We start from the raw sequence: 22,499 nt of genomic DNA, 5'->3' as shown, positions 1-22,499 counted from the left end.
GAGCTTCACAGGTTGCAACTGGAGTCCTCCTCCACTCCACCATGATGACATCACAGAGCTGGTGGATGTTAAGAGACCTTGTGCTCCTCCACCTTCCGTTTGAGGATGCCCCACAGATGCTCAATAGAGTTTAGGTGACATGCTTGGCCAGTCCATCACCTTTACCCTCAGCATCTTTATCAAGTCAGTGGTCGTCTTGGAGGTGTGTTTGGGGTTGTTATCATGTTGGAATACTGCCCTGCGGCCCAGTCTCTGAAGAGAGGGGATCATGCTCTGCTTCAGTATATCACAGTACATGTTGGCATTCATGGTTCCCTCAATGAACTGTAACTCCCCAGTGCCGACAGCACTCATGCAGCCCCAGACCATGACACTCCCACCACCATGCTTGACTGTAGGCAAGACAAACTTGTCTTTGTACTCCTCACCTGGTTGCCGCCACACACGCTTGACACCATCTGAACCAAATATGTTTATCTTGGTCTCATCAGACCACAGGACATGGTTCCAGTAATCCATGTCCTTAGTCTGCTTGTCTTCAGCAAACTGTTTGCGGGCTTTCTTGTGCATCATCTTTAGAAGAGGCTTCCTTCTGGGACGACAGCCATGCAGACCAATTTGATGCAGTGTGTGGCGTATGGTCTGAGCTCTGACAAGCTGACCCCCCACCCATTCAACCTCTGCAGCAATGCTGGCAGCACTCATACGTCTATTTCCCAAAGACATCCTCTGGAAATGACGCTGAGCACATGCACTCAACTTCTTTGGTCGACCATGGCGAGGCCTGTTCTGAGTGGAACCTGTCCTGTTAAACCGTTGTATGGTCTTGGGCACCATGCTGCAGCTCAGTTTCAGGGTCTTGGCAATCTTCTTATAGCCTAGGCCATCTTTATGTAGAGCAACAATAATTTTTTTCAGATCCTCAGACAGTTCTTTGCCATGAGGTGCCATGTTGAACTTCCAGTGACCAGTATGAGGCTGCGTGAGAGCGATAACACCAAATGTAAAATACCTGCTCGCCATTCACACCTGAGACCTTGGAACACTAAAGAGTCACCAGGGAGGGAAAATGGCTAATTGGCCCCAATTTGGGGTGTACTCACTTTTGTTGCAGGCTGTTTAGACATGGCTGTGTGATTAGTTATTTTGAGGGGACAGCAAATTTACACTGTCATACAAGCTGTACACTTCTACTACTATACATCGTAGCAAAGTGTCATTTCTTCAGTGTTGTCACATGAAAAGATGTAATCAAATATTTGCACAAATGTGAGGGGTGTACTCACTTTTGTGAGATATTGTACATAAAGCAGAAAATATTTGACTGCATATGTATTCACCCTCTATGTTATGAGACCTCTGAATGAGCTGTGGTGCAACCAATCATCTTTAGAAGGCATGTAACTAGTTGAAAAGAGTTGATGTGTGTAATCAAGGTGTTTTGCATTATTTCATGTTAAATTCACCTGTCTCTGGGAGGTCCCACTGTTGGCTTGTACAATTCCTAACAAAAACGACGACGTGAAGATAATCATACCATTGTGGGAATAAGGTTCTCCATATGCTTCAACCAGAGTTAGGATTTAGAAACATTTCCAAGGCATTAAATAGCCCCTGTGTTGCTGTAGTTAAAGCCTGGACCTCAATCCAATTGAGAATATGAGGAAATTATTGGAAATTGCTGTTCACCTAAGGTCTCCATCAAAACTGGCTTGAGTAATTTTGACATTAAGAATATGCAAAAAATGTGGTCCAGATGTGTAAAGCTGGTGGAGACAAAGCTGGTGCTGCCAAAGTTGCTTCTAACAAATATTGGCTGAAGACGGTAAATACATCATTCAATATTTCTTGGTTTTCTATTTGAAATTAATTTAGAACAATTTGTAGATTTTATTTTTCATTTGTGGCCTTACACATTGTGGACATTTATTGTGTTGATCAGTAACAAGAAACCCCTAACAAAATGCAACAAAAAGTGTGGACAAGTCCAAGGGGGGTGAGTACTTTTCAGAGCCACTATATACCATACTGATGTTGAAGTCCACTTTAGTCTATAGCAACTTGAGCTGAAAGCACCTGTTTATATTAAAATCTTCTATCTAAAGTTATCATTTCAGAAAGGAAATTAAACTGTTACATTTCCCAGTAAGAAATACATGTAGGTCAATTGAGTGGAAACAATGGCTGGCCAATGATTTTCCTACAATATATTTCTCATTATGTTCTGTCTTTCCAGAATTGATGGAAAAATACAGGTACAAGCATTTCATGTAGGTAAGACGTGAGGTGTTGCGAGCACTTATTGACCGTACTGCAATAGATCCCATCATAATACATCCCCTGCCTGACTCTTCTTCCATCTTCGCCTGACTTGCAAGTCTTTGAATGCAGTGTCTGTTCTAGTGTCCACATCCTACAGACTGCTGTTAAAAAGCACATTTCGCAAACCTGTTTCTTCATCTTTATCTTCCCCTTATTCAACTCGATCCCCCAATCTCACTCCCGCCACGGTGTTGTCTGGAGTCAACTCGTATCTGCCATCATGTGGCAGGAACAAGTATTGCCTTTGATGCCACCATTATGTCACTCTGGGCTCCAGGGACATGGAAAAGTAATTAGACAATGTAATAAACCTGACATAAAGAACTGTGACCCCATTGATTACTGTCAAATAAGTTTTTGACTATAAAATCTCTTTTGGAACAGATAAACCCCAAATACTCTTTTTACACTTTAAACAAAAAACCTATTATTGTAGTCATCTGAAATTTTCATTTAACCACATTGTATACAGTTTGTTACTTCCTCATTTTTTTCCTTTTTTATATTGTACATGTCTGGAGGTCAGAGGGAGTCCGTTGCTTGGTTACGAAACTGCACGTGGTTGCTTGGAAACAGTTCACTATTCACAACAGGAGCTTTAAAAGCATAGTGCTGGACATATAATTCAATGTAACACAGCAGTCAGGTGTAAAAGGACATTTTTAGAAAAAAAACATCCTCTGTTTTCACTCTGATGATAACAGACAGTTTTACTTAGGAAACAAACATAGCTTAAATATTTCAGGGAACCGGCCTTTATCACAAAAAAGGTGAATTGTTTAGGGTTAGGATGTTTTTGTTGGTAGCTAGTAGTTCTTTTATTGATTTCATACAGTAGCTCACTGTTCAATTTTGCTGGTAGTTCATTAAATGTTTTAGCAAGCTAGTTCATTGATTTGGCATAGTAGATCATTGACTAATTTGGTTGGTAGTTCATTGATTGATTGGGCTGTTTGTTCATTGATTTGGCACAGTTGTTCATTGATTTGGCACAGTAGATCATTGACTTATTTGGTTGGTATTTCATTGATTGATTTGGCTGGTAGTTCATTGATTGATATGGCACAGTTGTTCAGTGATTTGGCATAGTAGATCATTGACTGATTTGATTGGTAGTTCATTAAAGTTGCTGTCACATTTTCAGAAGTCATTTTCAGCAGAGAACTGAAAATAAGGATGGCCAAAATACGTTTTTACTTTAGGAGTGACTAGACTATGGTATCTACCAGAGTACAGAGTTCAATTGTGCAGGCAGACATTGTGGACCAAGCTAAGGTAAAGTGGGAAGTTGCCTAAATAGGTTGGTACCGGTGAGTTTGGCATTAAATATGCAATGAGCCAGTTTACCAGAGCATAAAGACCACATGGGTCAGTATTTCAGGGGGCATCTCATTTATTAAGGTGACTTTGGGTTGTGACCCAGTCAATTACAGGTGAATGATATTGGCACCGGCAGCAGGTGAAACATTATTCATGCATACAGAGAATTGGGCTGGGTGACACGGCCCAAAACTAGCAGAACAATATATTCAAGATTTTCTTGATCTATGCAGTCATTATAATCTTAAAATGTACTTTAAAAAACACAACCTTTAGTTTTTTTGATGTGGAACAGGAGCAGCAGAGCTTGCAGGAGGAATAGTAGACATTGCAGTTTTGAATGTTTGGCCAGCAATTTAAGTGTTTTATAAAGCTTTCAATTATTCTGGCTATGTCCGACAAAACAGTGTTTCCAACAACTACTGCTGTAGGCAGCTGAGAGGATGTGTGTTAATTTATCATAAAATTAACAGTGTCCCAGAAACCTTTGGGGTTAGATCCACATGTAGCACATTATCGTTGATTAAAACCTACCTCGGCTTACGAAATTAACTGAGTGCACTGGTTTTCCTAAAGTGTTGCCAGTCAAAGTGATTTTTTGAGGCTATTGATATACTGTATCAGCTCTGCCAATTTTGGTGGTGAACCAGGTTCTGTAGCGACGTTGTGATAACAAGTGGAGCATGTTTATTAAGGACAATGAGGAAATGGGACCAAGTGTTCTCAACAGAGTGGACAAATCAGATTCAACACCGTGTCATGTAAGAACGCCTACTCATTAAAGTTTTTAGCAAATGTTTGACAATAATGAGATGAGGGCATTTGGTAGTGTTGCAAACAAAGGCATTGATACAATGATCATTAATGTCGTTGCAGAACACTGCTGAGGTGTACTTGACCGACCTGTCAGTTAGGATAATATAATTGAGAATGCACTTATTCATAGATTTAAAGGTGCCTTATGCAGCATTTTCCATTTAAAATATCTGATAATAAATCTTACATATTATCAGTTAATGTTGAAAAACTGTCTCTGGCAGAGTGTCAGGATTGACACTATCCCCACTGCCATGGTTGCAAATAAAACGTAGGCCGGGACGTTCGTAGGCATGTACTTCCTTGAAGGTGTGTGAGGTGAAGTCCAATGACAAGCTCTGTTTGGGTTCCTGTGAGCTTACATCGAGAGCTCCAGAAAGGAAAATATACAGAAACAAATTGAGCATCAGACAAAGCATAGAGTAAAACCAGGGTGGATGTGGATTTGGCATTTATTAGATGGCGAAAGCTGAAGTTTGTATGAACAGTGATGCAGAATTGGGTACTTTTCTACTTGACAAGGTTACATTAGATATCTAATTTAGCTAGTTGGCTAGTCAATTAAAGCCATGTGTAAGTTACTATATTGATGATGACGGAGAAACAATTGTTCAACTTACAAAATCATTTGATGTTCTTGTTTATTTTATTTGTATGAGCCCAGATAAGTCTTAGGAAGGTTAAAAGTATTTGGTCGAGACGATAAGCTAACATTAGCTAGCTAATTTGTGTCCAAGCAGGCACTCATTGATTCCATTTGCTGCTGGAAAATAGTGTTACCACCTGGTGTTCTCAGCAAATGATAAACAAAAATGAACATGCATTCTGGGTTGTTTGACCTAATAGATAAGCAACTATTGCTCAGTAGAAGCAATTACATTGCCTTTTAGCTAGTTTTGGCTTTGTGGTTAAAACATGCATATTATTGTTCCAGCTAGCGCTAGCTAGCACCATTATGGTTTCATGTTCACTAGCTAGTCTCTGAAATCAACAAGTCTCTGAAATATGGCAATGCATCTGATGCAACTGATAGCCCGGATGACGTTATGATTGGTTTAGCTGTTTACTTTGCTTATTCCATGTTCCATAGTTACAGACCATTAATTTCGACCCCATCTAAATTAAGTCTGTGTTCATTGCTCCAGCATCAATGTCTGGGTTGGAGATGAAACTGCTTCAGACCAGTCAGTATGCTTGTAATTAGTAATGATAGTGTGAAATCGTAATGGAGTTATTAAACCGATTTTCAACTCACTGCCGATAGATGGTGTAAAAACTTGCATAGTGCACCTTTAAATAACGGTGATCCAAGTGTGTGCTTCAATAGATTGTCTAGCAGAATGTTAATTACAGACACAAGTAAAGTGGATCAAGAACAAAAACATTTATTTTTTCTCTTTTATTTATTTATGGTTTTATTTAACCAGGAAAAGCCCATTGAGATTAAAAATCTCTTTTGCAAGGGAGACCTGGCCAAGATAGGCAGCTGAATTACATCACATTACATACATACAAAGACACAACAAAACATATAAATAAAGACAAATAAATTAATAGAAACAATTTGAAAGCCAATTATGCACTTACAAGGAAATCACAATTAAAAACATTGACATGTAAGGGAGTTCAACTCAAAACACTTAATTCTTGTCTTAAAAACACTCAAAGGAATCAATTTACTGAGTTTTAAGTTATTCTGCAGCAAATTCCATGTAAATGGAGCAAAATAAACAAAGGCCTTTTTACCCAGCTCAGTACTTACATGTGGGACAGAAAGCAAGACAACAGCCTGAGAACGGAGAGAATAATGACCAGCACTTTTTTTCATAAGAAGTGAACATAAATAGGATGGAAGCACACAAAGAATAGCCTTATATATAAATGTGTACCAATGACAAAGCCTCCGTGTGGCCAGAGCAGGCCACCCTACACGAGAGTACATTCACAACATGAATGTCCTACAGCAATGGTTCCCAACCAGGGGTACTAGGACCCCTGGGGGTACTTGGCCTCTCCACTGGGGGTACTTGAAAACACTCATAGACTTACTAGTGAAATTAACTTACTAGTGAAATTAACATGAGGGGGTACTTCAGGGGTACTGAAAGCAGTACAAAAACATTTTGGGGGTACAGTAATTGAAAAAGGTTGGGAGACACTTTCCTACAGTACCCTAGTGAAAGTCCTCATCTCAGTCATTCGGTGGAACTAGTTCATAATTGCAGTACACAAACATTATCCAACCAACCTGAATGAACTGAAGAAAACCTATTAAGATGAATGAGACAAAATCACTCTGACACCGTGTGCAAAGCTGTTAAATACTTATCGGAAGACTTAAAACTGTTGCAGCAAAAGATGGCTCAATAAAATATTAATGTGTAGGGGTTAATTACTTATGCAAGCTATGTACTTACGTTTTGTTCAGCCTGTCAAGTTCAATTTCTGTCACCATAAAATCATTGATTTTGAAAGACAATTTTTTTTAAAGAAAATATTTAACAGAACATAATAATTTGTCAGGGGTCTGTATACTTCTGCAACCCACAGTGGCTTCTGGAAGAATTTAAACCCCTTAAATTTTTCCACACTTGACTGTGATAATTACATTTATAATTAATTGCATACAGTTTTGTCATCTACACACAAACCTAATAATGACACAGCAATAAACAAGTGTTTCTTGTATTTGTGCTACATTATTGAAAATGAAAAGCGAATCTCTCAGAACTTTGTAGAAGCCCCAATGTCAGCCATCACAGCTTTGAGTCTTCTTGTCTATAATTTGGACATTTTCTCCTCTTCTTCCTTACAGATTCTCTAAAGCTCTGTCAGATTGGATGGGGAGTATGATCATCAGGTTTCCTCAGAGACATTGAGTGGGGTTCAAATCCAGGCTCTGGCTGGGCCCCTAGGACATTCATAGACCTGTCGCGAAACCACTCCAGCGTTGGCTGTGTGCTTTGGGTTGTTGTCATGCTGAAAGATAAACATTTTCCCTAGTTTAAAGTCCTGTGCACTCTGAATCAGGTTTTCGTCAAGGACCTCTCTGTGTTTTGCTCTGTTCATCCTTTCCTCAATCCTGACCAGTCTCCCAGTCCCTGCTGCTGAGACGCATCCCCATAGCGTGATGCTCCCACCACCATGCTGGACTGTAGGTGTACTGTTTGCCGGGTGATGAGCATTACCCAAATTGTCAGAGCTTGTCATTCAGGTCTAATCGTTTGATTTTGGTCTCTTCAGACACAATCATATTTTTATTTTGCTCTCAGGGTCCTTTGGGGGGCATGTCATCTTCCTTTTACTCAGGAGAAGCTTCTGTCTACCTCTACCCTAAAGACCTGATTGATGGTGCTGCAGAGACGAAGTCCACTTTTCTCTTGGAACATTCAATGCTTTTACATTTTTGTATTATTATTTTCCAGAGGTCTATGCTGTGACCCAATACAATCTCCAAGGTCTACAGAGAGTTGCTTGGTTTTTGCTCTGACATGTGCTGTCAACTGTGAGACCTTATATAGATTGTTGTGAGCCTTTCTACATCATGACCAGTCAATTGAATTTGCCACATGTGGATTTGCCAATCAAATTTAGAGACATCTCAAAGGACATGTGCATCTAAGTTGAATGTTAATGGACATTTCAGTATTTAAATTTCAATAAACAGTAGATGACAAGAAAGTCGTTTATTACACATGGTGTCCAGGTCTGAATCAATCTCAGATTGGATGGAGGAGAAGAGAAAAGAATGGCTTAAGGCATTAGAGTACGTGTTAGGGAATGTGTTTGGACACATACAACACACTGCATGGACATATTATAAGGTATTAACAGTCACGTCTTACTTGACATTGAGAGAAAATGTTCTTGGACATGTTTGGCACCTGCCTGTTCAGATGACAACTGAAGAAATCTTTATTTTAAAGGATCTATCCTCTCAATCTTTCATACCTTATGAACACTAGATGTCATCAGAACCCAATGTGATTTGAGAGTACTGCAGCACTGGGAATCCATGACAGCAGGGCAACGTGGGCCAACTGAGACATTCTGTGTGACTGAATTTCAGTTGATTATTACTGCTGTCATCTTGGGCCAATCACTATGACTTTGCCAGTTCTTTACGGCAAGGTAGACTTTTCACCCAAGTTTCATTCAAATCGAGTAACATTTCTTCACCACTAGAGTTCTGTACAGGCTGCATTACAGGCCTGACAGATTTTTCTGCACAACCTCCTGTGCCACTTGGTACATTTTAAATTGCATGGCTCATGACAAGATCCCTGGTCAGAGAAATACAGCATTATTTAAGTAATATCTTCATTTACTGAATGTTAAAACTGGTCCTTTGCGTTCCACCTTACAACAGTATGACATAATGCAGTATATGTTTTCTAAAACGAGCCCCTGTCCTGCCCCTGGCCAGAATCTTCATCCAATCTCTATGTTAATCCCATCTCCATAATCATACCATCTCTGTAATAATCCATGCTTTACAGGTGAGAAAGCAGAATAATTCAGTTGTAGCCTTAAGGTCCTCATCTACCATCATTTAATTAAGAAGCAAATTGGCTCTAATTACCATCCTATTAATGTACACGGTCTGGGTCAACTTTAGTAATTAGAGGCTCCAGACGGAGATTGTTGAAGAACAGGTTTCAGTTCCCCTCCACAGAAGTCATGTGAGTGAAAAATGGGAGGGGTGTTTACAAGAGAACAGTGAGTTTTTTTTAAGAGAGAACATTGACAGCTGTTTAAGAGAGAACAAGGGAAGAGAGAGGAAGGGGTGTATCAGAGAGAACAAGGAGGGTGTTTAAAGGGATAGTTCATCCAAAAATCTCACATGTTCCAGGAGGCCCATTGAGTCATTTTTTCAAACAATCCATTATTCAGCTCTATTCCAGTCTGCAATTAACATTGTTAGCATTGTCCAAATTCATGAATGGAAAGGTTTCATACCACTATCGCAAAACTTCATTGCAAGCGGAAAACTACTCCAAAACACTTCAAACTACATTCAGTAATCTGTATGTGGTAGCATTGGTAGCATGAATTCAAACTGGCAACTAGTTCTCATAGCCACCATTCACAGCTTCAGTTCATCAGCAGTGATGTCATTGAGGTGAGCTAGAACTTTAAAGTGGAAAATAGGTTGCTTTGCCTAGCTTTAAAAAAATGCTACTAGTTTCACAATAATTTAATTGTGCAGGATGACGCTATTCACTGCAATTGATATATAAACTTTGCACTTTTGGATTTTCTTTGTTTGTATTGATGTGAACTTCTGCTTGCCCCTTAGCTTGCTCGTGGATCTTGAGTTAATCCGAGTCGTATTGTGGGAGAATCAATGGAGCAACTTCACCAATGAGACATCATTTTTGCAAGAAACATTTTCATACAGAGGATCGTGACCCATGTTCACTTAGAAGAGGACTAATGGTGAATGCAATTCCATCAGGTTACCCAGTTTACCTGTGGAGACAAGACAGATTGTAAGTAATTCTTCTGATTGTTATGTTATAATACACTTGCTTTTTAGCTAGCGAATACTAACTTTCATTTACTGGGTATACACTTACTCTTTCCGAACAAATGCGTGGATTGATACAATCGTGAACAAAACTGACCTGTAAACACAAGAAGTACCAATTTATTTGAAATTAGAATTATTTTCTTTATTTTCAGGAATTGTCATGTTCATTTAGGTGAACAACACCACTTGTTTTAGTTTGGAGTATTTTAGAGTAGTTATCCATTTGCAATGCAGCTTTGCAATAGTGGTACCTATGTTTCCATTCTTTAATTTGTACGATGCTAATAATGCTAATTACCATTTTTGAAATGACTCAATATGCCTAAAGGACCAACTGGGAGTACAGGGACTGTCACCAAAATGTGATTTTTGGACGACCTGTCCCTTTAAGAGAGAACAAGGAGGGGTGCTCAACAGAGAAAAGGGAGGGGTGTTTAAGAGAGAACAGGAAGGATATTTAAGAGAGAGACGGGAGGAGTGTTTAAGAGAGAACAGGAAGGGGTGTATTATAAAGAACAGGGAGGGGTGTTTAACAGAGAACAGGAAGGGTTCTAAGGGAGAACGGGGAGGGTGTTTAAGAGAGAACAGGGAGGTTGTTAATGAGAGAATGGGGAGGGTGTTTAAGAGAGAACCAAGATGGTGTTTAAGAGAGAACAGGGAGGGTGTATAAGAGAGAACAGGGAGGGTGTTTAAGAGAGAACCAAGATGGTGTTTAAGAGAGAACAGGAAGTATGGTGGTTTGGCTCATGGAGAAAGCGCCTTTAGACTCTCTACTGTTGACAGTCTAAGCTGTAATGTATTACAAATATTGAAATCATTCAGCTGGATCTTACAGTGCATCCCAGAGCTGCCTCAATGGAATACAACATCATACTCTGTGTCTGTCATTTTTCCAGACCATTGCATTGTTTTTATTCACTAGGTACATTCACATATTTAAAATGTTGAGATGACAGACAACATTGAGAGATAGAATGCAGACAGGAGAGTTTGTTGGCACAAAGTTTACATTTGTTGTCTAGTAATAACAGTAATTATGTGGCTGCTTACATATCACACATACTATTATATGCAGCTTACTCAGTCATTATTGACAGTGACCGAATGGGTAAAAATATAAGATATTAACCAGTAAATATACAAATCTACAGTGGATTTACAATTAATGTACTTGTGTAGAGTATGAGAATAATATCTTAATGCCGAGAGATGAACAGAGTACAACTGCAATAAAGTGCTGTTACTTGATGTGGTGCTTAATCCTATTAATCTCTTAGGGCCAGATGGCTGGTTGGATAGGGCCACAGCACTCCTCAGGCACTGGGAAGTTTTGGTTGTGACAGACCTGAACTTCCCGTCTGCTCGAGGATACTATTTAGTAGTAGGGAGAGGCCAGGTTGGCAGGCGTTTAAGCGAGAATGTTGCTGGCACATCTCCTTGCCTTGAAGTCATACAGGACATTGACGGAGGGCAGATGCATAGCCAAACAGTAATGTCATGAACAACTGATTCGGTTACACACGGTAAGGAGAGTGCAGGTGAAAGAGTGCTTGACAGGATCGTCAATTCTCCCCTTTTTATTCGTCCCCTATTTACTTTCTTGTAGTTGATTCTCCCAACATTTTGTTTTTACATTAGGTTATATATACAGTGGGGAGAACAAGTATTTGATACACTGCCGATTTTGCGGGTTTTCCCACTTACAAAGCATGTAGAGGTCTGTCATTTTTTTCATAGGTACACTTCAACTGTGAGAGACTAAAACAGAAATTCATAGAAAATCACATTGTATGATTTTTAAGTAATTTATTTGCATTTTATTGGATGACATAATTATTTGATACATCAGAAATGCAGAACTTGATATTTGGTACAGAAAACTTTGTTTGCAGTTACAGAGATCATATGTTTCCTGTAGTTCTTGACCAGGTTTGCACACACTGCAGCAGGGATTTTGGCCAGTGCACCTTTTTCTTTCCTTTCCAGAAAAGTTGAAAAGTAAAGTTTTGAGTGAGGAACAGAAGCATTCAATTTGCAATGGTCTCTTAATTTTAACCCTTCTTTTCCTCAATCAAAACCTCCTTGTCGACTTTTTAGAAAGGGCAGAAAAATGTGCAGTGGTCTCTTATTTTTTTCCAGAGCTGTATATAGCTCTGTAAAAATTACGAGACCATTCCATTCAAGTGTCTGTTAAATTCCAACACAGGCACACCTCAATTTACTTGATGAGGTACTGATTAGGTGATTACCTGAACCAAATCTAATTTAACAAGGAAAAGTATAAAAAACACTGCTGTGGTCATCACTATCCTCTTGCAATAGCACCAGCTGGATAGCAGAAACAGTGCAAGTAGTACCTCAAAGGTAAATTTAATAAAAAAATTACTATTCAGCATGGCAAAAGAGTTGAAAAGAAAAGCTTTGAGTGAGGAAAAGAAGGGTTCAATTATGGCTTTACAGGCAGAGGGATACAGTGAGCGTCAGGTTGCTTCCATCCTGAAAATTTCAAAGACGGTGGTTTATAAGAACAAGGTCAAGCAACAGACATTGGGGACAACAAAGCTATAGACTGGCAGAAGGTGAAAACGACTGTCCAATGACCGAGATCACCGTCAACTCATTCGAATGTCACTCAACAACCATAGGATGTCATCAAGTGACCTACAAAAAGAATGGCAAACAGCAGCTGGGGTGAAGTGCACGACAAGGACGCTTTGAAACAGGCTCCTAAGGGGCAGGGCTGAAGTTGTGCAAAGCTGGAAAAAAATCCTTTCATCAACGAGAAGCAAAGAAGAGCCAGGCTGAAGTTTACAAAAGACCATAAAAAATTCCATAAAAAATACCATAAAAAAAACATAAGGATTGGACAGTATGCCACACAGCCAGGTCAATCAAGGTGTGGATGGAGGACCACCAGATCAAGACCCTGTCATGGCCAGCCCAATCTCCAGACCTGAACCGCATTGAAAAGCTACATTAATTTTTGTGCCAGGAGTGGCATAAAGTCACTCAACAGCAATGTGACAGACTGGTGAAGAGCATGTCAAGACGCATGAAAGCAGTGATTGAAAATCATGGTTATTCTACCAAATATTGATTTCTGAACTCTTCCTAAGTTAAATCAATAGTATTTTGTTGTGGAAAATGAATATGAATTTGTTTTCTTTGCATTATTTGAGGTCTGAAACCAATGCATATTTTTTGGTTATTTTAACCAGTCGTTATTTTCTACAAATAAATACTATAAATGACAATATTTTTATTTGGAATTTGGGAGTAATGTTGTCAGTAGTTTATAGAATAAAAGAAAACTTTATTTTACTCAAACACATACCTATGAATGGTAAAACCAGAGAAACTGATACGTTTACAGTGGTCTCTTAACTTTTTCCAGAGCTGTACAGTGGGGAGAACAAGTATTTGATACACTGCCGATTTTGCAGGTTTTCCCACTTACAAAGCATGTATATATATTTACAGTGGATATAAAAATCGACACACCCCTGTGAAAATGTTTTTGTGATGTAAAAAAAAGGTGACCAAGTAAATCATGTCAGAACTATTTCCACTTTAATGTGACCTATAATGTGAACAATTCAATTGAAAAACTAACTAAAATCTTCAAGGGGGATAAATGAAATATAAAAACCATATCTCCCGTATTGTTCATATGAATGAGCTATGAGGTAGGGTGGCAAGACGGAAGCCTTTTCTTACAAAGAAAAACATCCAAGCCCGGCAGAAGTTTGCAAAAACAAACATCAAGTCACCCAAAAGCATGTGGGAAAATGTGTTATGGTCTGATGAAACCAAGGTTGATGGGACATGGTGGAGGGAATTATCAATAGTTCCAAATACCAGGCAATTTTGGTACAAAACCTTCAGGCATCCGTTAGAAAGCTGAAGATGAAGAGGAAGTTCACCTTTCAGCATGACAAAAACCCAAAGCACACATCCAAATCCACAAAAGCATGGCTTCACCAGAAGAAGATTAACGTTTTGGAATGGCCCAGCCAGAGCCCAAACCTGAATTCAATTGAACATCTGTGATCTGAAGAGGGCTGCGCCCAGGAGATGTCCTCGCAATCTGAAATATTTGGAGAGCTTTTGCAAAGAACAGTGGGCAAATATTGCCACATCAAGATGTGCCATGCTAACAGACTCCTACCCAAAAAGAATGAGTGCTGTAATAAAATCAAAAGGTGCTCTAACAAAGTATTAGTGTTATGTATATGTGTATGTGTTTGTATGTATTTATATTGACTATATATGATATATGTTGTGTGCGTAGTGATAAATAGCTTTCTGAATGACACCTAATCAATACTGACCTGATCATTCTCACCATGCATGAAGGTGCCAAGCACAACATCAAAGGTCAAATGTCATTATCTTTCAAGGAATAGTTTCCATGGTAACAAATGACCTGTTGACCTATGGTACTCAACCTCCTTGACAGAAAAGCCTTGAGACAAGGAGGGGTAACTTTGAGGTTGGTTGTGATCACTATCAATCTGTATTCAGCCCCTACAGTAGCAATGGACAAAATTTTACGCTAGTGTGTAGAGAAATAAAAGTGGGCACTTTTATTTGAAAGAGAATGGCGAAAAAAACAACTGGAGCACCGTTTAGAGGGCCGGCTGCTTGACTAACATAACTCCCCTGAAACATACAGTGGGGAGAACAAGTATTTGAAAACCTGCAAAATCGGCAGTGTTTCCCACTGACAAAGCATGTAGAATTTTATCATAGGAACCCTTCAACTGTGAGTGACAGAATCGAGAAAATCACGTTGTATGGTTTTTAAGTAATTTATTTGCATTTTATTGCATGACATAAGTATTTGATACATCAGACAAGCAGAATGTAATATTTGGTACAGAAACCTTTGTTTGCAATTACACAGATCATACGTTTCCTGTAGTTCTTGACCTGGTTTGCACACACTGCAGCAGGGATTTTGGCCCACTCCTCCATACAGACCTCCATAAAGACTGTGGTCCCAGCTCTCTTCAGGTCATTGACCAGGTCCTGCCGTGTAGTTCTGGGCTGATCCCTCACCTTCCTCATGATCATTGATGCCCCATGAGGTGAGATCTTGCATGGAGCCCCAGACAGAGGGAGATTGACCGTCATCTTGAACTTCTTCCATTTTCTAATAATTGTGCCAACAGTTGTTGCCTTCTCACCAAGCTGCTTGTCTATTGTCCTGTAGCCCATCCCAGCTTTGTGCAGGTCTACAATTTTATCCATGATGTCCTTACACAGCTTTCTGGTCTTGGCCATTGTGGAGAAGTTGAAGTCTGTTTGATTGAGTGTGTGGACAGGTGTCTTTTATACAGGTAACGAGTTCAAACAGGTGCAGTTAATACAGGGAATGAGTGGAGAACAGGAGGGCTTCTTAAAGAAAAACTAACAGGTCTATGAGAGCCGGAATTAATTAATAAAATGCAAATTAATTATTTAAAAATCATACAATGTGATTTTCTGGATTTTATTTTTAGATTCCGTCTCTCACAGTTGAAGTGTACCTATGATAAAAATTACAGACCTCTACATTCTTTGTATGTAGGAAAACCTGCAAAATCAGCAGTGTATCAAATGCTTGTTCTCCCCACTGTATGTGGACTATAACTGACTATCAGTAGGTGCTGCTGAGACATACCTCCTGTAACATGGCATAATACAAAGATGATCCAAAACATTATGACCACCTGACTAAAATGCTATCGGTCCTCCGCCTGCCGCCAAAACAGCGCCGACTCAGAGAGGCATGGACTCTACAAGACCCCTGAAGGTATCCTGTGGTATCTGACACCAAGACTTTAGCAGCAGATCCTTTTGAGTCCTGTAAGTTGTGGGGTGAAGCCGCCGTGGATCGGTCATGTTGGTCCAGCACATCCCACAGATGCTCAGTTGGATCTGTGTTTGAGATCTGGATTTGGAGGCCAGGGCAACACCTTGAACTCTTCATCATGTTCCTCAAACCCTTACCAGGACAATGTGTGCAGTGTGGCAGGGTGCAAGAGGCCACTGCCATGAAGAGGTGTACCTGGTCTTTAACGATGTTTAGGTAGGTGGCATGTGTCATATTGACATCCACATGAATGCCCGGACCCAGGGTTTCCCAGCAGAACATTGCCCAGAGCATCACACTCCCTCCACTGGCTTGTCATCCTCCCATAGTGTCATTACTTCCCCAGGTAAATGGTGCACATGTACATGGCCGTAAACGTGATGTAAAAGAAAATGTGACTCAGCGGACCAGGCGATCCTCTTCCACTGCTCTAAGATCAGTTCCATCGCTTGCTTGTCCATTGTAGGCGCTTTCGACGGTGGACAAGGGTCAGGTCTTATTCCTGCATCCAACACGTTGTCTATGAGAACTGATTGTTCACTTACCATCTAATCTACACAGACGTTGACATGTGCCCTTATTAGGGGATGATCAATTTGCTTCACCTGTGAGTGGTCATAATGCTTTGGCTCATCTGCTAGTTTAATTCTCAACATAAAGTTTAGACCGACTTAGTTCCTAAAAATAAATGTATATTTTGTTGTGGCAATTGTTTAGGGACTGGTAGAGTTGTCAAGTGGTCAAGGGCGTTGGGCCAGTAAATGAAAGGTCCAATCCCCAAGCCTACAAGGTGAAAACGCATGTCCTTCTCCTCCTGATCAAGATAGTCAGTCCTAATAGCTCCAAGGTCATTGCTGCAAACAACTACGTTTTTTGAGAATACATACCTGATAAAATTAAATCATAAGCTCACAACTGTCAAAAGGCCTCTTCTCAGCTGTAGTTGTGTTGCCCCATTAAGTAAAATTGTCATTGATACAATCTCCAATTTCCCAGCTTCTCCTGAGAACAGCTGGATGGATCAGGGCTAGGAGTAGGAGGAGGTACAGATGGATGGCTGCCTCTCCTGCATGTCTCTGGCTCTCACAGAGGGACGGTGGGGGGTGGGAGACAAGAACACTGCACAACTCTGGCTCACTTCCTGTCACAGGAAGCTACAAACAACCTCAGTGGAAAGCCACCAGTGTGAATCACTATCAATGCGGCATGATAGTCAAATGGAGAACCGCACTGTAACTGCCTTCCATTTCATTTCTGTTGAAGTTGACACTGTCACTCTTACATTCCCTCTTTTTCTCATTCTATCTGCCCCTCCCTTTCCCTCTCTTTTTCCCTCTTCTATGAACAATCACTCCACTCTCCTTCCCAGTAGAGTTGTACCATCATCATCCTTTCATCTCTCTATCCATCTTCCCTGATCTTGTGAGAGCCACAATAGCAAAAAAAAAACAGTTGCTGTCTAAACTGTATCCCGTAGCAGTCCTGAACTAATCTTTCACACACAATGTGCTGCTACTGACAGTATCGTTTCCTCCCCTGCATAACCGCCCCACACAAGACACGAACCAGTGATCCTCTGTTTTGAAACACAAGTGACTGGTCTCCTAGACCTAGACAACGTTATTCTTAACTCTTCTCCTCAGAACTGTATTTCTTGGTCATGTTTCTTGTATATCAGCATGATTTTTCAGTGGCCTCTGAACCATTAGAAATCTGACCACTTGTCTGAGAACCCAAAACACACGTTCAATTGAAGTCAATTTATTTATAAAGCACATTTAAAAACAACCAATGCTGAACAAAGTGCTATCAAAGTGCTACAAAGTTATGCATCTATATACTACAACAAGAAATAGAAACAAGAAACAAACAAGACAATTAGGCACGAATATCCCTAAACTGACTCGAACACCAAAGAATAAAAATAATTTCTAAGACGAGCCTAAAATGTCTCGGTGGTTGGGGATGACCTGATAATAATTGCCAGTTTATTCCACAGTCTAGGGGCCACATCCAAAAAGGCACCATCACATTCAGACTGTGGAATGGCTAAAAAGAACTGGTGTGAGGATCTAAGGGGCCTGGAACAGTGATACAGCGTAAGAAGATCTGAACTGGTTTGACGATCTGAGTGTCCTGGAAGAGTGATACAGTGATACAGAGATCTGAAATATACAATGGAGCCAATCCATGTAATGCCTTATAAACAAGTAACAGCAGCTTAAAATGCATTCTATATTAGACTGGTAACCAGTGAAGAAAGGCCAATATCGGGGAGATACGGTCCCTCTTCCTGGTACCAGTCAACAATCTATTCTGGACAAGCTGCAAGCATGATAATGATGAGTGACAAATTCCAGAGTGCAAAGAATTGCAATAATCAATTTGAGACTACATAAGTGCATGAATAACAATCTCCAAGTCCTTAAGAGAGAGGAAGGATTTTAGTTTTGCAATAGTCCTCAGATGAATAAAGCTATTTTTGACAACAGAATTAATTTGTTTGTCAAATTTTAATGCTGAAGCGAACATAACACCTATATTTCTTGCAAGTTTTGTGGACATTTGTGGACAAGGGTACCACATTTTTTGTTAGTTCCTCAATTGATTTGGGGGTGCCAAATAGTATAATTTCCATATTACTCTCATTAAGTTGGAGAACGTTTTTAGCCATCCAGCACTTTATATCTTTAAGGCAGATATCTTTAAGCCCAAAGGAAGCATATAAAAAGAAAAGAAAATTGGCCCCAGGATCAAACCTTGAGGTGTTCCGCATGTGATTGCTGCCGAAGAGGAGGAAATATTTCCAATATTAACAGTAAAGGTCCTATCTTTCAAATAAAAATTGAATCACTGTAGGGCAACACCCTGGAAACCAGCCTCTTGCTGGAGGCGATCCAGGAGGATGACATGAATAACAGTATGGAAAGCAGCACTAAGATCAAGCAAGAGTAAAACAGCACAATATTCAGAATCACCCAACCGCAACAAATCATTCAGCACCTTAAGAAGTTCTGTTTCTGTGATATGGTGTAACCTGATGGAAAGCTGTCAAACACATTATTTTCACTTAAATAAGAAGAGAGCTGACAAAGAACAACGTTAAAAGCTTTTCACCCATTGGGATGTTAAAAAGTTTTGACCAAACGTGTGTTTTTGTAACGCTGTCATAACACATTAACATTTTTTATTTTTTTTATTTGTCACCCTAAAAATAATACACATGTCCCTGAAGTGTCAAACAGTTTTACCTCACTCGGTTTAAGGCTCTGGTCTCAAGGGGATGACTGGGGGGTTTTTGGCATGCCAGTTTGCAGTCAACCACAGCATATAAAGTTCTTGGTTAGAAAATCTCTGTGTGGTTCCACCATGCCGCTCCTGGCTGGGTTTCTGTTTGAGTTTCAGGCTTTGGCGCCAAAGGCATTTTAACATTAAAGTGAGACAGCCTCCTGGAAGACATGGGAGCAGGACTTTTAAAAGCGGGACTTATTCTGAATTATTTCTGAAGATGCATGATTCATGAATCAGAAAAAGGGAATGAGAAAGAGAGAGACTACCTCCCTCCCTCCTACAATATTCCTCAACTCCACTGTTCCCTCTTACCTGTCCAGAATTTTTCCCTCCCAGCCATCTTATCTTCACTCCCTAATTTCATCCCTCCCTATAATATCTTCCACTCATGTCTCTTTCCCCCTTTCTCTACCTCCCTGTCTGCAGCTCTTCTGCACTCTCTTTTTACCTCTCTCTACATTTCCCCCTATTTCTCTACCCCTCACTTTGTTTTCTCTCTCAGTCGCACTCTTGCACCTGAAGTTCTTTTTGTAACAAACTTAGCTGTGTATAAATCATTCACACTGTGAATTCGTTTCTGGTCAGTGATACATACTGATTTGCTGACTGACTGACTGACTGGCTGGTGTAAGACCTTGGTGTAAGACAAACAAGGTGTGAGATGGATACAAAAACACACCCAAATTAACACACATGCACAAGCTGTGTTTATTTTCATTACCTCAGTCCAAAGTCACATGGTGTCATAGGCAAACCACAGAGCATCTGACCCTACCATTCAGCAAATTCATACTGCATCATTCCCATGTCTATTTGTCAGGTCTGACAAAACAACGGCCAGCTCTGAGTTGATTATACGATTCGGTTTGACATTTATGACCACACATTGTGAGTAACTCTCAATCACTATCGCAGCAGGTCGTGATTCCACTTCTCTCAACTGGCTCTTGTGCTGGTTACAGTTTATTTTTCTCCGTGTTAGTAGTTCTTTGTTCCTTCCTCCTCTCTCACATATCGGCCTGTCGTTTAATCCCTAATCTAACCTTAATCCCATTCACAGTGCGCAATTTTGGGCTAGAGCCTAATGGGAAGTGGTCAAAATGCAGTGGACAGCAGGGAATGCCGGACAAAGTCCATCTTTGGTTGGGACCGCCGTCCCTTTGCAGCCACAGCTAACAGCGCAATGCAGAAAATCAGAAACTATTTCAAAATAGAAGCTGTCTATTGCTAACGGACAGGAAGACGGCGTGGTTTGAACGCATTCCCCAAGCGCTTCCTCTGATTGACCGTGACATGATAAAATAAGCTTTGTAAAAAAGACCAAGCTTCATGATGCCGCAAGTGTTCATCCCTAAATGACTCCTTTCGACTGGATGTCACGGCTGCTGCCAGTCGAAGGACTCCCGGGGTCCCTGCACTTTGAGTCGACGTAAACTTAATCGGCCCCATAGGCACACTGTGCCAGATTTAGTTGTGGATTTAGAAGATACCTTAATAATGACCATCATTGTGCGTAACACACTTCAGGATCTTCAATATCAATGGACCGTTCTGCCCTTGCCACCAGAGGGGGCAATATGTTCTTAATGCAAACTGGAGGACTGAAATCCAGTCCACCAAAATCTATTTGTGGTTGTGATGTTACAAGTTGAGTAAGCCTTAGGCAATAGCATAAAGATAAGACATACTTTATGCAAATACACTCACACATTCCAAATATATTAAGTGTTTACATTTGGCTTAAAAGGGCTTACATGATGAATTATTGGTGTTTACGTGCGCGCGCGTGTGTGTAAATGTGCGTGTGTGTGTGTGTGTGTGTGTGTGCGTACTTGACTGAGAATGTGAACACCGACTCACGGAAGTGGATTTCTGCAAGCGAACAACGCACACAGCGGCGCATTGTAAATAGCTGCATCCCGCGGATGCACGTGGGGAAGCTCTCCTGATTTCTCATATGCGATAGGATAGGTGGAAAGTAGGAGCCAGGCGACGCGCGCTGAGGAAAGACGAACATCACGTTCTTCCTCTGCATACAGCCTTGGTGCTACCTAGAAGCTTGGAGGAAAACGAAAGCGCATGTAAACGCTAATTGGCCTGAACTGTTTCTTCGCGGACTCCTTATGAATGCATGCAGTTAGCTAATCACACCAGAGCACATACGGAGCACCATCTGTTCGATTTACGAGTTTGATCAGTCGGACGTGGAATCTCCAATTCAATGAACTGCGCTTCGTTTTCTGGACAAGGGATCTTATGTGGTCTAGATAGCCGTGGACTGTTTTGAAACAATGGGTCTGTACATTAGGTCGCATGTTTTATTGTAACGTCCTTGGATGATGGCAGGGGTACAAGCTTCCGAGGCTGTGTCGGGACATTTGCTAGATCCTACCATAGCAGACTCTCCGGTGCAGGACCCGACACAAATAGCGGGTTTAAACAACAATGACGCAACCGTACTACAGTCGATTGGCACGCGGGTATACTTGGACGTTTCGGCGGCTGCCTTCGGCACCGGACACCAGGTCTATGGGGCCGAGGGAGTTTACACCAACGGAAGGTACAAGGAACACGGCAGTCCTCGGACTGGCAGCAGCAGCCGCGACAATTCAGCAGAAAGGAGTCATGGAGCGGTGAACACACCTTGCGGCATCATGAAGGTTGGTCTGTCTTCACAAAGCCTTTTTTTTTTATCATGTCACGTCAAGCAGAGGAAGGTCTTGGAGGTTGCATTGAAACGAGGGTAGGATCTCTACAGTCCACACGAAACCACGCTAAGCTTCGGTGTAGGCAGCGACTAGCGCTCAAAGCGATGTTGTTCGGGACCAGAGTTAGTTACCAGGCTATAATACTATTATAAATAATCATAATCATATCTAGAAGCTCAATAATGATTACTGTGTAACAAACCGTCGGTCTAGTGCTGTGCAATTTTTTTTAACTTAGGAACGTTTATCGTTCCTATTTAGGCTAAATGGCCCAGAAACAGTGACAATTTTATAAAGTACGCCGGAGTAATACCTAATCGGGTTCTCTCAAGTTTGTCCTTCATGCCTTGTGAGTGCTGATGGTGTGCAAAAGCTCTCGCTGCTTCTGTTACTGCAAGGTTAGATCTGGAAAGGAGAAATAAAGGTTGTCCTCCGATATATGAGCTCAGCTAAAAGATGTAACTTTTATGACAATACCTCCCAGGGTATAGTAAAAACCTGTCTGTACAGTCTAACTGCTGCAGGCAATTAATACCAAATTACACATGTATTTAAAGAAATGTAATTGAATAGCCCAGACTTTGGTAGATATGCCTATCTCAATGGTAAACATTGCCACTAACAAACTCTTTTACATAGCCTGAGGTTTTAA

The 22,499-nt window shown here is 40.6% G+C and overlaps 1 protein-coding gene across 1 annotated transcript in view; it reads left to right on the top strand.

Annotated features, from left to right (window-relative positions):
• Nucleotides 1-20,997: 20,997 nt before the first annotated feature.
• Nucleotides 20,998-22,499, top strand: part of si:ch211-210g13.5 (inactive phospholipase C-like protein 2) — a 94,701-nt gene continuing 93,199 nt past the window's right edge. Inside the window, exon 1 of the mRNA XM_020051140.3 lies at nucleotides 20,998-21,799. Within this exon, the coding sequence (XP_019906699.3) occupies nucleotides 21,476-21,799 (324 nt within the window). The 5' untranslated portion in view covers nucleotides 20,998-21,475. The remainder of the gene's footprint in view (nucleotides 21,800-22,499) is intronic.

Source organism: Esox lucius, chromosome 11 (genome assembly GCF_011004845.1).
Source record: "Esox lucius isolate fEsoLuc1 chromosome 11, fEsoLuc1.pri, whole genome shotgun sequence".
Classification (NCBI taxonomy): Eukaryota; Metazoa; Chordata; class Actinopteri; order Esociformes; family Esocidae; genus Esox; species Esox lucius.
The sequence above is the reverse complement of the archived record's forward strand: the minus strand, read 5'-3'. Positions and strand labels throughout refer to the sequence as shown.